The sequence below is a fragment of the Hippoglossus hippoglossus genome, chromosome 6 (genome assembly GCF_009819705.1).
Source record: "Hippoglossus hippoglossus isolate fHipHip1 chromosome 6, fHipHip1.pri, whole genome shotgun sequence".
Lineage (NCBI taxonomy): Eukaryota > Metazoa > Chordata > Actinopteri > Pleuronectiformes > Pleuronectidae > Hippoglossus > Hippoglossus hippoglossus.
In genome coordinates, this window is record NC_047156.1 from 8,371,698 (window position 1) to 8,389,009 (window position 17,312).

General features: G+C 41.6%; 2 protein-coding genes across 3 annotated transcripts in view; both read left to right on the forward strand.

Moving 5' to 3' along the window:
* Window positions 1-187: 187 nt before the first annotated feature.
* On the forward strand, window positions 188-9,190 carry lrrc56 (leucine rich repeat containing 56). 2 transcript variants are annotated; one of them, XM_034589070.1, is made up of 14 exons: window positions 188-308; window positions 495-672; window positions 924-1,011; window positions 1,760-1,820; window positions 2,985-3,081; window positions 3,545-3,742; window positions 5,747-5,924; window positions 6,018-6,160; window positions 6,191-6,248; window positions 6,540-6,607; window positions 7,219-7,361; window positions 7,501-7,706; window positions 7,878-8,220; window positions 8,594-9,004. In XM_034589070.1, exons 1-14 carry the CDS (start codon window positions 268-270, stop codon window positions 8,769-8,771), a joined length of 1,980 nt encoding a protein of 659 aa, XP_034444961.1. In that variant the 5' UTR covers window positions 188-267; the 3' UTR covers window positions 8,772-9,004. The 2 variants fall into 2 exon arrangements, with proteins under 2 accessions (XP_034444961.1, XP_034444960.1); XM_034589069.1 differs by having other exon boundaries at window positions 6,018-6,248; window positions 8,594-9,190.
* A 4,254-nt stretch (window positions 9,191-13,444) lies between these two features.
* rassf7a (Ras association domain family member 7a) overlaps window positions 13,445-17,312 on the forward strand; it is a 32,912-nt gene continuing 29,044 nt past the window's right edge. Inside the window, exon 1 of the mRNA XM_034587190.1 lies at window positions 13,445-13,550. The gene's annotated coding sequence lies outside the window, so the exon portion shown is untranslated. The remainder of the gene's footprint in view (window positions 13,551-17,312) is intronic.

A 17,312-nucleotide genomic window follows, 5' to 3' on the forward strand; every position in this document is an offset into this window, starting at 1 on the left:
AGCACCAGACCACCGGGATAGTAGTATTACAGAGTTTTACTAAATGAATCTTTAATAACAGCAGCCGCACATGATACCTGATATCTGAGTCCTAACCTCACGGGCTGCACTGGTTTTATTAGACACAACCTTATATACAGTCTTTGGACATAAACTGTTGCATGCACTACATTTCCCAGGGAGCCACGGGTCGCCCTGTGCCGTATCCAGGAAGTCGTCTGTGGTTGTCAAGCAAACTTTTGCTTCGAAGTGTTTTCAGCTTGTGAAATGCGAGGACTTCCTCTTGAGGCTGCAGTTTTCTGTAACAGGTAAATGTATTTAGAGTAAAACTACTATGTGACATTAGATTAGAAGCACCTTTCGTTGTAATTAGCTCAGAGTGGAATATTAATTGATTCTCCATTGCGTTATGTTAGCAAAGCAATTAGCGGTGCTTTGTTGGTTAATTTGTTGATAGCTAGAAAAGACGTGTAAGTTCGTATCGTGCGTTTCAGGAAGTCGTTAGAGATGAGTTGTTGTCATGGGCCTGTGCCCCGGAAGGACCGGCCCGGTTCGGCGCGGGTCCTGGTGACCGAGCTGAGTGGATCAGGTCACATCAACCCAACTCCTACCACTAAACCCTGCGAGGACCCAGAGACAGAAGTGGAGCTTCACCTCTCTGCAGAGAAGCTGGTAGGTTCACACTGAACCATGAACAATGGCTGTATTGTTGTGTGCGATGTACAGAAGAACAGGCAGTTTCAAGGTGAGCTGGGCAGAGAGAATCACTTCATACCACAGGCTTCACATAACCTGTTCCATCAGAGCCATAGGTGTACATCCAAGGCAAATACTGCCTAATAACTGAGTAAAATAAAGACCAAATCCAGGTCAATGTCCACTCAGACGTCCGTTATTGTGCTGTCAATTTACTTTCCACACAGAAATCACTATGTGGAACTTGGGACCTCTCTTTCGTGACCTCGCTGGAGATCTGCGTAGACACACAAGAAACTACGCTGGGCAACTTTGGTAAGATGTACACGACTATGGCTTTTATAAAGGCAAATCACAGCTATTTCAAACTTTTATTGGTGCAAAGTTTGCATATTTAGAACAGCTCACCTCATTTTAGCTAAACTAAATAAGAGACTAAAACCTCATACCTACAACAAGACTCAACAGTCCCCTCAAGTTGCACCAAATTTCATACATCACTTCCTTACATGTGGATTATTCCCTGTGCAAACTGATTCGGATCTTTACCAAAATTCAACAGGTTCTTCCATGACCCATACCACATCATTTCACCAAGTTTCGTTGAAGCTCCTGCAGTTGTTTTTGTGTGTAATCTTGCTCACACACAGACATACAAATAAACCAACAAACAAATGGGTGAAAACATAACCGCCTTGGCATAGGTAATAATGACATCACTATAAATGTACACTTTATCCATACTAGATTTTCTGTTAATTGTGCAAACTTGAATGCAAAAATGAACTAATCATTGTGGAGGAGCATCTTCATTGTACTTATCTTTGTATCTAAAGTCCTAGATTACACAAGGAGTGCAGACATGTCACAATATTGTCTGTACATGTGAGTCATGCCTAGCCTGCAGCTATAGGTGCTACTTTCTCCAGCTAACTTAGGTTAAACGTATGATGCAGTAATTTTAGAATTGAATCAGAAAGGTAGTTTGAAAGTGGAAAAATCTTGAAAAATCCCCCAATCTGATGTAATTAGAAAGAGTTTGGTTTATGTGACGATCTTCCAGGTGCCCTCTTGCCCAAGCTTGTTCAGCTGAAAATGAACAACAGCGCGATCATGTCAGTGAGGTAAGTGTAAAGTTGCATAACATGTTGCCTCCTCTGTAGTCTTGAAATGCAACCCGTTCCTTGTATCACACACACAAACAGACTCATTATGTCGACATTACCTCTTGAAATTTCACAGATTTTCAAGAAGTTGTAAATCCTGGAACAGAAAGGGAAATGCTGTATTTGATAAAACTGAATTTGTGCTTCTAATATATATACTTTGTGACCCAATTTATATTTAGCTTGTGTTTAGAAGCATAGCCAGCATGTCCAAGTCTTTCCTCAAACAGAAATGTAATTTGACCATGAGCAGGGATGGACCCATGGGGATTACTGTCAGGCTTTACACGGGTCACATGGGCGCTACAAGGAACTACAAGGTTTTGGAAGCCATAAAAAGACGGCGCTTTGAAGCAGAAAGTCGGTTATGGAGGGTTGTGGGATTGCGGTGCAGGTGTAGAGCACTGCTCTGCTTCAGCCAAGGTTTTCCAACAGGTAAATGTTTGTGTGCGGCAGATACATGTTGGAGCTTGTAAACCACACGACAACAGACGTTGTGTTTTAGCACAGTCGAAGAGATAGATTCACATGGAGAACAGGTTCACACATCTGTCTCACAATAGGACACAGTGGGCTTTGTGGTGTATCAGTTTTCAGATTCATCCTGGGAAAAAAGACAAGTAACATGCTCAGACTATTCCAGATTCTACTGCCAGTTTGATTGCAACCACAGAAATAAACATCCAGAATGAGATACACATATTGTAAATTGTCCTTAAAACGGGACAGGTGGAGAATTGTTTCCCAAAAGACTGCTGCGGGATCAGAGAGTACAACAGAGAGATAGGGCCCTGTATGCTCCACCCTGAGAGTAGCAGAGCAGAGCCAGCCGGACGTGCACTGCCTCTGATAGCATTTCCTGCTCTGGGCTGTGGGAGCTGTAGTAGAGAGGGTGTAACAGGGTTGCAGATATACTGAATGAGACTCTGGTGGAAGGGTCAGAGCAGGGGTGTGCTGCAGGGACAAGTGGGAGGCAGAAAGAGAGGGTTGCATATTCGGGAAGAGAAAGGAGCTTGTAGCTGCAGTGGCCAAGGGACTGGAGGGACTCATTCATGTTTCACAGTGTTGTGCAACTCCCTGTCCCTGCCTCTAAATCAACTTTGCTCTATTTTGTGTTCTTAGAGACTTGGGAACCACCCTCTCCCATCTGCAGGTGCTGTGGATGTCTCGCTGCTGCCTACAAGACCTAGATGGCATTTCTACTTTCTCTTGTCTGAAGGTAGATTTTAAAGAGACAGTTCAACAACTGATGAAACTGTTGAGTGGAAGAAAAGACATGATCTGACTAACATTACTTTTAAAAGGTTAAAAATACATATATTGATTAAAAGAAACAGAAATCAAGTCAATCAAGTTTTCATATTGGTTTTTAAATTTGTTTCTTAACTTTAACATAAATTCCATTTGCTGTGTTGCGCTTTCAACAAATTCCAGTAACATTACAGCATCGATACAGCCACTATGGAAAATTCCTAAGTAATGATGTAATAGATCATGTTGATATGCGATCAGTGTAGTTTTAATCTTAGGTTTCTGTGAGATGGGAAGATACCTAATCTGTCTCTCTGGCTCTCTGTTTATAACAACCTTTATGTCTGCTGGTTTCTCTCTCTATCTTATCACATATCTTCTTGGTTTCTGCCAGTCAACACTGTCTGTTCGTCATTTCCTTGTTTTTCCAGGAGCTGTATGTGGCCTACAACAGCGTGTCAGACCTGAGTCAGCTTGGCATGATGGAGAACCTGCAGCTTTTGGATCTGGAAGGGAATGATGTGGATGATTTAGTCCAGGTCCAGTATCTGGGGTTATGTGGCAAACTCCAGAAAGTCACCCTGGAGGGAAATCCTGTGTGTGTTCGCCCAACCCCCACTGCCACTCAGGTAGGGTAAATATACATTTGTTATAACATACTGTGAAAAGAAATGGCTCTTGAATACGGTAATACGGATAAGTCTTATCTGTCTGCCCCTGTCGGTCTCTCTTTGTCCTGTATGAGTCAGCAGACACTGATACTTATTAACATTGTTCTATTGTTTGCTGCAAAAGTCAAAGATCAACAGGTCATGACCATCAATTGTGGCATCATGCAAGGTTGATAATGAAAGCATAATATTGCAAGAAATACATCTGATGGAGATGTTTCTGGGTTTTTATTGGTTTTCTATGCATGTGTATCTTATCTAAATTACAAGTACGATATACAATATGATAAAGACTCTGTAATAGCTCGTGCTGGTTTCACGCCACTTGAAGGAACCAGTACCAAGTAGTGCAAGGTTCAGAGTCACAGCAATCTGGCAAAAGATAGAATAAAAACAGAGATTAGGAGCTGAAAAAAAAAAAGCTTTAGCAAGGAGCTGGGCAGCGTTCCTGCAAAGGAAGTGGTACCATTTAGTTTGTTGTGTAGCCTGTGCAGGAACATTGTTAGCCTCCGTGGCTTCAATAGCTAATGGCCCAAATGTCATTAGCGTGTGCTGAGACATGAAAATATCAATGATCTCATCAATCTGTATCTGGGTCTTCGACGCACCAGAGAGGACACTGGGGGAGGAGGAGGGATCAAAATATTCAACAGCTACATGTCAGACACACTCTGCTGTGGAGACATCATGACACAGTTTTATGTTTACATTACAGTGCAGATTGGATCTTTGAAAACTGGTCATTACATTCATAATTTGATGTAAATGTCTAGCACATAAAGTGGCGATAGAAGCTGCATTTCCACCTTCCATGGATTCGAGACACTGTGTGGTTTTTTTTTTTTTTGGGCCACAGTGAATGTGTTTATTTACACCCACCAGCCGAGCATTAATTAGGAAACTGGGGCAATGAAGGGAGATGCTGAGCTGAATATGCATTAGGCCTGTGCTTTGTAGTGACTGAGGGGGACTTGGGTTTGCTCTCTTGCCACTCCTCTTGCTCTCTTTCTCTATCCACCTCACACACACACAGATATACACATATATCTGCCTACTTCCTCTTACTCAGCCATCATTCTCCCCCTCTTTTCTTTCTCATTTCCTCGTTGCCACCCTCTCTCTTGCTCTCTTTTTTTTATTTCATTCATTGCAACAGTGTGGTTTGGTGAAGGGCAGGAGTGCCAAGCTACAATTCGATCGCACAGGAGCTCAGTGATTTACTGGACTGTCCCTGCTCTCTCTCTCTCTCTCTCTCTCTCTCTCTCTCCCCCTCCTGTGGGCCTATGTAGCTTCCCCTAGTGTTAAAAAGTTAGATCTTACAGATGAGTTAAAGCGTCACAGTGGTCAAAAGCCAGTGCAAAAAGATCATGAGGGCTAACTAATAGGCATTATGTTATGCATTATTATCTTGTTATGCTATTGTTACATTTAGCACCTGCCCTGTGTTCGGACCCCACGGGCTTGTTTGACGGTATAAACCAATACTCTAGAGTCAGCTGACATATCCTGGGTCTTTATCATATCTAGGGGCATCATGTAGTCCATAATATACAGCTATGTATTATTTAGTATATCTAAACTATTCCGTACTGCAGTTAAATTGAATAAGATATAGGTTAGAAGTGCAATTATTCAATTTTTGGAGCCAAATGGAATACCAAGCACATCAATAAGTGGATGAGTCGACGTCCAGGGCAGATTTGAGTAGTCTGTTTATCACATTGGTCTTTAACTATAGTACATAAACTGAAATCACTACAGGAATATATATATAGTTCTGATGTTTTATTTACAGTATGCAATCCTTAAAAACACTGCTGCGTAATGCACTCATGGCTTTTAGTGCACATACATACAATTAAACTGAAGCTGTGTACAGTTAAGTCTCAGTCTGCCTGTTCTTTCCTTTTGTCCCGTTTCTGTCCTCAACATTTCACTCTTTGCTATGCTTCCCCTTCCCAGACGTCAGACTATAGATATCGGGCTGCAGTGAGGGAGTTGGTCCCTCAGCTTCATTACCTTGACAATGTAAGGGTTGAGGATGACGGTCTGAGCTGCAGCAGCACCATGGGAGAAGACTGGGCCGTTCTCCGAAACTCCATCAGAGACTGTAGCCCCTCCCAGAGCGCCACTGAGGACGGTGTGTGCATTTATATGTTGTTTTGAGTTGGTCGAGGCAGGCCAGTTTATTACAGTGGTGTATTTAATGGGCCACTCACTTTTGTATTTGTAGAGGAGACAGCAGAGGGTGCGTGGCCGGACAGCAGACCCAGCTCAGCCAGGCGCCCTGCTTCCAGCCGCTCCTGTGTCTGGCCACTCTCATCAGCGGGCTCCAGACCCCAGACTGGCTCCAGACCCATGTCAGCGACCAGGTCCAGGGTACTCTCCCCTCCTGGATCCAGACCTGGTTCTGCAGACTCTGATATAGCAGCAGTGGAAGCAGAAACCAGCATCCTGACACATGGTAAACCAGTGACTGTTCTTCAGAGTGTCCAACCACAGTCTCTCTAATCAGTATTATAAATAATTTGTTGCTGCTATAACTGTTGTGGCAAAACTACTGACCCATGACAAGCATTTTCCATCTTTTTCACATTTTTTTTAGTTTTAGTGTCATTTTCTTTTTCTTCTAATTAGCATCACCCTGCACAAACATGATCAGCTCCAGTCTTTACTCAGTAGTGCGACCGAGAGGAAATATTTATGATAAAAGACTTTGATTTTCTCTCATCCTCTAATCTGTTGACTCTTGAAGGAGCTGGTAAGATCGTGTACTGTGGAAACCCAGTCCAAGCTATTCGAGCGAGGCGCGAGAAGCTGAAGGTAGGTGGTGTGTGTTGGAACAACAGAATTCCTTCAGTGAAAAAAATCACCTTGTTCCTTAAAAAAGCAAATCTGCACCAATCCATCATATCATGCACACTGGGTCCCGGAGAGCAGAGCATTTAGTGTCCACTGAAAAGAGAAGCCTCTATGGGCTTTGACAGGCCCATTATGGCTGTCTGGCTTCAGCAGCTTCATCTCTTTAATGTCGTGTCAGTATATAAAGAGAAAGAGCAAAGTATTAGCAGGAGGACAGAGACCTGAGAGAGAGGACAGGCACAGCGGTGGCAGGACACAGGGGGATGGAGATGTGTGAAGGGTGCAGCGGTGTCAGAGGGATGTGACAGATGGAGCCCTCACTGCCGACACCATGTGATCCGTCACACTGGCATGTACACACACACCGCTGCAGTCCCCCCGTCTTCCTCTCTCCTGTCCCTCTTGTTCAGTAAGCCCCTGTTGTGTTTGTTTTCCCTCCTCTCTGTCTGCCCTTTACCCAAGTGTATATCCATAATTGATGCACTCAACTCTTGGGCCTCTATTTTTCTGTTATGTTCTCTCGCCTCCTCTGCCACCAACACACTCATTCACCCCTCGCTTCGTTCTTATAGACGGCGCCCACCAAGTCTACTTTTACCCCCCGCGATCTGCTCATCCACGTACCAGAGCACACGTACGACCTTGAGGAGCCTGATGTTAGGGAACGTGGTGATGTATTCGCTGAACTCAGAGCTTGGCGGGAGCAGCACAGCAGGTACTAACTACTTGCACAGCTCCCTCTCCTTAACACTAAATTATACACTAAATTATGCAAAAGCTAATTCTTAAACCTCCATCTTGCCATGACAGAACATTTGAAACAACAAATATCCGCTATCTACTCCATTTTTCAGGCGTCTCCAGGCCATAGAGACGGAAAGAGTACCACAGGTCCTGGCTATTCAACACAGTGATGAAGAAGAGGAGGGAGATGATGATAATGTTGATGATGATGAAGAAGAAGGTTTTGGTAGGATGGGGAATGACAGGAGTGATGAAGAACATGGAGGGGAGAGGCGTGATGAAAGCCAAGATTCCTCATTTCAGTCTCTCTCCCCAGGTGAATACCCATTGAACGAATGTGCTTTATGTTGCTACTAAAAGGACTGGAAATATGAGAGAACTAATGATTTTCTTTCCACAGTAACATTAAAGTTAATAAAGAAAGACATAAAATAGCAGGAGATTAATGGCTACTCCTGAACCTTTTGTAATGATTTTTTTTTTACAGACCTGCATCACAGAGAAGCCATACCCCCTGACGTGGCTCGGCTGTCCCTGTCCTCAGACACCTCGCTGTCCCCTTCTCCCCCCGTCAGTGCCACAGCAGCTCCTGGGAATCGCAAACCGCAAGGGTTTCGTGCACGTCGGCTTCGACTCAGCCAGGCCGACTCAGAACATTTACCTGTTTCCGGCAAAGCAAGGTGCTCCCACCAGATAGGCACAGCAGCAGGACACATAGAGCGGGAACTCCAGCAGGTCCAGCAGGTGACCAGGACGAGGTTACCTCAGGTTGCACACATACACCGCCCGCCACCAACAAGTGCCCCAGCTGAAGGGCATATGGATCCAGGGTATGGCATTGTTTATATGTATCAGTCTATGAATTTATACAGTATAAATGTGAAATATTGGTCTTCTGTTACTGCTGTTTAGAACTCCTTAATTATATTTGCTGTTAGAATAATGGATCTTAATCAAATAGAAGTCCCATCCATCCATTAGTTCTACCAATCCCAGCATACACTGGGCAGGAGGCAGGATCAGTCTGTCACAGGGCCGACACATAACTCATCACACTAACATTCACACCTACGGGCACCAAGGATTCATTAATAATCTGGTATAATAAAAGTTGTCTTTGGACTCGTGTGTTACTTCACTGTGATGTGAATAGATGTGTTCACATAGAGCTGTTGTTCTAATGAAAGATTCCCTGTCTTTCAGTGTGGACGTGGACTCTTCCAGTGCACAGTCCGGCAACAAGCCCCGCCACGTCCCTCAGATGTCCAAGCTCCCACACAGGCCAGCAATCACTCGTCCTCACACAGCCAGGGCCGCGCTGCAGAAACATCACCCACACCACACACTCCAGCCCTGCAGAGGGAGCTCACACCCAGACTGACAGCAGAAGGGGCTGACGCGTTGCAAGAGACGAGTATGAATAGTGTGTTATTGTTCCTTATCATTAAAAACATGGAATAGCAGGGGAGGCCATTGAACAGGACTTTGTTCTGAACCTCACTCGCACCATGTTTTAAGGTGTATGTCGGGATTTCCAGTATTTTTCCATGAGCTGTTCTTTCTCTCTCTTTTTTTTTTAAGATGAAGTAGATATTGAAAGCAGAAACTCTACTATTGGAACCAACATCCTTTCAAATAAGTAACGCAAATGTTTTTGGAGGATATGATGTAATGAAATAATCCCTCTTTTAGAATTAATGTTGGGTGTAATTAATAACCTTACATTTCTATTTCTCAGGTTGAAATGTTTCACTATTTACACTCAAGTGTTACCTTGTATAAAAATAAATAAAACACTGGAAAAATGTATATACTTATAACATTATTTTTCTTTAATTACCCCAGAGCTATGAGGTTTTGAAAAATGTAAAGGTTGAGTTAAGTCATGATTGTCCAGACTGTCCAGATAATCATGGTGTAATAACGTATGTTTGCCACTTGGAGGCACTATCTCTAAACATTAAATGAAAAACTATCAATCACTTTCACCTCCTTGAGCAAACAACCCCTCACATCCACCCCCTTGAAAACCCATGATTCATTATTTTCCTCCCTGTTTGAACACATCTACGGCATCAAGTGCGTGATTCACATTATACAAACATAAAACATGCAAACATTGACTTTTCTCTCTGCTGGTGCAGGACAAAATATTGTATGATGTATTATAACAGGAGTAATGGACTGGATCATATATTTTATTAGAATTTATATATTCTATTCTGTGTCATATCCTGTTGTTTTCCAAGTGTTATGGGGAATTACACGGCCATTGTACTGTGAAGGACAATCTCAGACTGATTCTGTCCTGATACACATTCGTGACAAACAGTATTTGAGGAGATGAGGCACACACACAGAGAGAGGCACATTTCACACCCTTGTTGTTCTTCAGGGGCACATGATGCTGTTTGTTTTGGAGGTGTCACAAAGATTTTTTTCACGGAATTCCATTTCAGGGAAAACCGCTACAACCAGATCGCTGACGTCTCCAAACTTGCCCGACCTTATCTGAGAATACCCGATGTGAGCACGTGCACACGCACTCTAATAAACACACACTATCAAACACTTGCCATATTTCTGTCATCGAGGCTTCAGATCTATCCACACATGCAGGATGTCAGATGAATCAAAGAAATGAAGCACAGGCCCGTCATTAGACCTTGAGAGCACTAATACTCCTGCCAACAGCGCTGGATTAAGAGGTGTACGCGTGTCAGACACAGGAATGTATGATGTGTGTGTACATGCAAGCACAGACGCCCACTCAACCAGGAGACAGGTCTTATATAACCCTGTTACCGTATTTGTTATCTTCTAGCAACTCTTTCCATCATACGCCTTCGAATGTTTTTTTCTCTCACACAGCTGCTTCACTTGTGGGATTGTTTCTCCCCCTTTTGCTCCCTGTCAGGTGTTTCCAGGCCCACTTCAATCTCACTCGAGCTATTATCTGTTTGAAGACACAGATGGAGGTTGATGGAATGAAAAATGAGGCCTTTTATGGTGTCATGGTGGGAGGCTGTCCACTTACTCTCCTGTAATTTCTTGGAAAAGGGGTTATTCTCATATGGATTCAGAACTGGAGACCTAAAGTGGCATGTAAAAACGGACTTTCACTCCCCCAGTCAATACCAGTTATTACCTCCCTCATTTAGTTGGTATGTGGTGAAATAATTTCACTGCACTGATGCCTTATCTGGAATGATAGATTTTCTTTATACCAGTTGGAGTTATCCTTATTGTCAAGAGAAGAAACGATCTTGTCTTAACAGCATGCATCGTGTCTTTTATCTAATAAAATACGACTGTAAATCAGGGTCCATAAAGATGCCCTCTTTGACCCAAAAACATTGGAGAACTGCAGGGTCACCGCATCATAAATTTGCGTTGGATAATTATAAAAAACAGGCTTTAGATTATTACAATATTATAATTTAAGTAAATATGACAGATAACAGAGTAAAAACCAACAAATTAATACATATCTCTGTCCCAAATACTCACAAACACACACACACACACACGGGTAAACAAACAAACAAACTGACATTTCTAACACACTGAAGCAGAGGAAACTGTGTCAGCCCATGCTGTGAGTACAAGGAAAACAAATACCACATGTGTTTGATATGAATCCATTCAACTCATGATGGTGTCAGGTGGGTTGTACTTACATTCCTCTAAAGTCTCCATCAAAGCTTTCAGAGACATAGCCACAACTAAAAAGATGGTTGTGAATATCAGTGACAAACCAATCTATATAAAAACATATATAAACTAACATCAATATATAACTTTATCTCAGAAAAGGAATAGGTGTGTTAGATTTTATACTATTAGATGAAGATATTATTGACTGGAGGTAACATTTTCCATCAGGAAATGTACCTGGAAACACCTACAGAATGAGTTGAGACAGGCCCGGCAGAAGCAGTTTGTACTGTACATGTTCTTGCCAGAAGGAAAATTCCTTTCACTTCAACATATTTAAGCTGCATAATTCATTTTCTGTTGACACCTTCACAGCCAAAGGCAGAAACACAGTCTTTAATGGTATTCAAAAGGCAGGAATGTATTGTATTCACAGCTGGAACGGCACCCAGTTTAGCACTTTCCTCCAATGTCAAAGAAAGTAATAAAAACAATTCCTGGATCCCTCTGTTTGTCCAGACTCGCACCAAAATGTTGATTACCATACAGTGGCTGCACCAGATTGCACACACACATTTCAGCCTCCTAAATATGTCTTCTTTTTTTCCCTACAAGTTCCGTGAAATATTCTCTGGTAAATGGGAGAAAAATGTTAAAAATTGCCATGTCCACAGTGTTAAAGAAAGTGATGAAAAGATTCCTGGATACATTCCCTGACCTGGATACTCACCGATAATTTAATAGGTTTTTATTTGGGTCATGTTCCACCGCTCCAAAAGATGTTTTTGGAAATCAGTTGACCAGTTTTTGCAGAATCATGCCAAATATCATCCTTTGCAGAGGTACTTCTTCCTATTAACAGCTTTCTGAAGTAAGTTTACTTCAGAAAGTTTAATTTTTCAAAGTGATAAAGTTAGTGAATGAAGTATTCATCGTTGTATTAACAGGCTACACTTTTCCTGTTATACCTGAATTGTGCCATCAAGGTTGGTTTTCCTTCCACATGCTGCAAACCCATCTGATAATATTTCTGTCATATTCATTTTGGTCATACTTAACTGAAATCAGCTAAAACAAAACTGAATGTACCTTTGTTTGTTATTTTAATAAAGAAAATAATCAATCATAAAAAAAAAAACTTGCTCATATCAGCATTAACTACCAAGGAAATCCTCTCACTCGTTGTTTTGTAATCCTGGATTCTCATTCTGTTTCAGGGTCATGTGTTCATACGAGCAGCGAGAGGCAGTGGGGATTACCTGTAGTTAAAGATAAAAAAAGAAGAAATACAACGGGTCTAAGATAGCAGCCTGTTTTCTGGCCTACTAATACTGCACACATGAATTTTAAATGAATATGTTCCAGGGCTTAACAGTGTGTGTTTGATAACCTATTCCTACAGAAGAAAGCCACAAACAGCTGTTGTAGTTTTTTCTGCTTTGTCGTTCCCTTTCAGCTGTTTCCTCTTCAGAAAAGCTGGTTTCAGGGCAGTGATTGTAATTTGTGGGACAAATACAACATTTATTTTAGTCTTACACATGTTTGCAAAGCCACACGTCGCACCACAAATAAGATTAATAAATAAAGGAATCTTTGGTTCAGAGAGATGAAAGATGAAGTATTGTAATCTTAGATATTTGCACATATAGGAATCTGATGACACAATATTTGATCTGTTGGTACACCAGCTGTTTTCTTAGTGGTTAAATGCTGTATTATTGCTTAGAAACCTTTTCAGTTTACACAATCTTGATCCAATAAAAACTAATCTTGTTGAGATGAGTGATGATTGACACATGGGTGACTTCCCTTCCTTTTGTTTAGTAAACAATCTTTGCTTTTATGAATGGTTGTTTCGGGTGCTGAAAAGATTATTACAGACACAATTATAACCTTCCGCTTCAAACACTTCCTGCTCATAACAGCTCGAACACACGTTACAACATGTTATATTTTGAAAATAGCATCCCCTTCACCAGTGATGCTTTTTGTCAGAAATAACAGTCTCCTCTTCTGCAAGTGAAATCACCTGTAGTCTGCAAACTACAAGGAATCTCAAAGCGTAATCTTTGAAAACCAACCAATATAAAACTGTAGTTAGTTACAAATCCATTTTATAATATATAATATAATGGTAACTGTAATCTACCTGCTGCCATTTCAGTTACCTCTATGAGAGATGACAGGTTCTCATACTTTTTGGAATCAGATTACATTTTGCTGTCGGTTCTGTGAGTCAGGGATCAGGGATTTAAAAAAAAAGAAATTGACACTTATCCTTATATATACAATGTATGTGACTGTATATTATTGAACATTTAATCAAGTTATTAAAACCACAATGATACTGTCGATTCTCACCTTTATTGTGAAATCCCTGACCGGACACTGTGGTATTGCTGCTTCCTGTTTGTCTCGCGTCAAGCGGAGTTCTGACGAAGTTCTGTCCAGAGGATGAAAGTCTCGCTCCTTCGCGGGAACGGGACCGACCAACCCAACGTCTGTGAGTAATTTAAAATGGTTTATCGCACAACAACACGTGGTGTAAACGTCTGTGGACTGTCAGAAGAGAAGCGACGTGTTGTGAAGTGAGCGCTGCACCTGCAGCTGGGTGCTTCGGGCTAACTGACGAAGAACTGACCCTCTGAACTTTTCTCACTGACCTTGTTCTTGTTGTGCAACTCAAGTTAAAGTTAGGAACTGACCCGCTGTCAGTGACCTTAAGTGGCTATAATGATGTGGTTGTTTTCCTGCGTCACTGTGACTTATGGTCCGTGTCTCATTTTAGCTTCCACAACCACGTTTGTTCATAATTCACTTAACGTGGAGCTAGCTTGAACTCAGCGATGCTAAAGTACAGATGTTAATGTTGTGTTTAAACACTGATATTTAACTTAATGAAACAACGAGGCTCCACGATCACAGTCTAATGTCAACAACCCTCCACACAAATACAAACACGGATCATCGTTGTCAACGTTTCAGTCATCAGCATCTGATTTTTAGAACATTACCACACAACATATAGAGAAAACATGTGTTGTGATCGAAGGTGGATACGAATATTGAGATTTTACTGATTTGTCACAATGCATCAAACATTTTGATTCTTAACTGCATCTCTTCTTATTTTTTATAGTTGTAAATTGAATATAATTTTCATTGTTGATCAGTCTGTCAGATTAATCGATGGTAAGAAGCTTTAGCAGTTTGGTTGATTTAAAAAGACAAATATATAATTATTTTTCTGTTGATCAACAAATAGACTCATTGTGTGTGAGCTCGACTTCAGAGCAACTAACCTGAACATGTACGTCTCTACCCCTTAGGGATGCAGTCATCTGTATTTACCATATACATTCTAATTGCATATATATACAGTGAGGCTTTATGTTAATCAGTTTGTTTGCCATCCTTCTTTACTTACCTGTTCAGTATCTCATGTGACAGTATTTGTCTTCCCATATCTTGTTTCTTGTACTTCCTCCTCTTCTCATCACATCTGTATATTTTCTCTCTTAGTTCCTTGTATTTTTCAAACAGTATCGTTTTCTTCCCCTTTTTCTTTGTCTTTTCCACTTCACGATTCAACTCAACTTTGCAAATGGTTTGTCGCGGCCTCCCCATGCCCATGCCGCCGCTTTTTTTTATATCACTTTTCATGCATATTTGAGTTTTGAAAAAACGGAAAGCCGTACTGTTTTTGCAATTAGTGTGTGGTCTTCCCTGTCCAATTAGTTTCCGGAGTAATCCTTGATGGATTATTCAGATAGAATTTGCAGGAGAATGTGTGTGAGAAAGAGCCGGAGATCCATTCTGGGTCATCATTATGCAGAACTTGTAGAAGATGATACATCGTCGCTAAATTTAATTTAAAGAACCAAATATTTCTGATCCTGTGACTGGATATATGCTCTGTGATGAAGTCAAAGTTGATTCAGCATTTTCCTCCGTTTTGAGGTTGGCTGGAATTAAATGAAAAGTCGAGTGGGACAAAAAGTTGCCGGTAAAATGTTGAGTTACTCAATGTCTCTGCCCCCTCCGCACTATGAAATCCGTACATGATGACTCATCTGTCCAGCTGCTCAGCGCCAGAGAGCATAAAGGCTTTTTCTACCAGCTGAGAATCACACACCACACACGCACACACACACACACACACACACACACACACACACACACACACACACACACACACACACACACACACACACACACACACACACACACACCGATACCCAATCTTCATCTTGCAGACTCTAAATCATTCCAACACCAACAACCCCCCTCTCACCCCATCTTCTAATGTATCAGCTTTCAGGAATTCAGGGAGACTTTCCATGTTGTTTAATATGTTGCCAAGTATCAAATCACATTTCTTTTACCATCAAACAAGTGTAAATATGGCCCTACGTGCTTCTTTTTTTGCTTCAGCTGGACATGGTAGCTCAACACGATGTAGGAAAAAAAAACCAGATTGCAAGAAGCTAATCGGTTTTTGGTGATATTTTCTGATTAGATCTAATCTCCAGGTTTGCGTGTTTAATATTGCAAATTATCTGCTGTAAGCCTGGAGCTAGAATGTGCCTGTTATCTATTGACATGCCGTTACAGGATAGTTAATCCTCAGGTAGTCCTTTCTGTTACCTTTTTTTGGAAACAAATCAATAGCAGGGTCTCAGACGTGTCATTGCTGTCCAAGCTCTGGATACTATCGGCTTTGTCACCTCCTCTCCACTGTGGCTCATCAGCTGTCCTGTCACATTCGCTCTGTAGGGAGGTAATTGGGCCCCTTTTTACTTGGTAACTGCTTTTCCGAGAAGGAGACGTGCCTGCCGCCGCCGCCGCCGCCGCCGCCGCCGCCGCCACAGCTGAAGTGGGGTAATTTTCTGGTGCTGAGACGATGTATTACAAGGCAGATGATTGTGTTCAAGTGTACAGTGCCTTGCAGAGAAAGGGTTGGATGCGAGACTCCAGTCTGAGTAATAAACCTGCTGCCTAACATTGATAGACTGTATTGTCTCTCTGTTCTCTTGGGAATTTATGCTGGAGAGCCTCACTGTAATTTAGTTTACTACCCTTGGCAGATGCCAGTGTGCAGAGTAAAAACATGATGAACTTCACAGTTAGGGGGATTTTATATTGTGAACTTTATGTGTACTATAGAAGACTAAAGCAAAAAACAGAAGTACAAGTAGATGTATTTGTACAACAGGAAAAGCTCCAGCCTGAGTGTCGTTGCAAGATTAATCTGGTGTCGGTGGTGAGACTGCTTTATGGAAATGCATTTTCCAGTCTCTCTTCAGTGGTCTGATGATACAGTATTGAATCAATTTATTATACCTGAAAAGGGATTTGTGCATCGAAGATTTTTGCAGATGACGTAGCTCTGCTGGCTCCTTTGGGCTCTGACCTCTGCCGTGTACCAGGTTCTGTTTTGAATGAGGATCAGCATCTCCAAAATCTGGAGTATTCTTTTGGAAGAGAATGGAAAGCAACTTCCTACCTAAATAGGAGTCTGGTCTTGAGACAGAGATGGAGATGTTGCACCATCTGCAGTGAAGTAGACAGCTCACTCTTACCCACTTCTCAGTCATTTACATAATGTTTGTTCCTTGCCATTATCATTTTTGTTAGCCAGAGAGAGCGCTTGTATTTTCCTCTCATTGACCAGGCCTGACCTATATTCTGGTCTACGTGTCTTGCATTGAGATAGTATGACAGCAGGGTTCTGATAATAATAAACAGTCAAAACATTTCAAATAAATTGCATTATCCTTTGGTTTGAATAATGTGAATTTATTCATAATGTTGTGTTTCTGCTATTAGTGCGCATCATTTCTGCAATAAACCAAATGGTCCCAAGTTTAGAATATGCAGTATTCTTTCTGTTATTAGCCCAACTTTAAATATTGCCCACACTATCAAAAAAGATAATTCCAAACTCCCACTTATAAGTAAAAAAAAAACCTACATACAAACAAAAACAAATGAAATTCACAGTCCATCACTTTACATTAATACAACGCTTGTGACATGATACATGTACATTGAGACTGTAAAGGGGATTTCCTCTTGATTTCACCAAATAGACCCACTTCAGTGAAGAAATGTAAAATTGCCACAAATGCGGGGAGGCAACTTTTAAAAGTGCATTTGTTTACATGTTGACGGTCAACACGGTGAAGCTTTGCACACAAACAGATATGAATGGCCTGATATGGAAGGAGACAGGTGCTGTTTGAGGGGAACCACCTGAAGATGA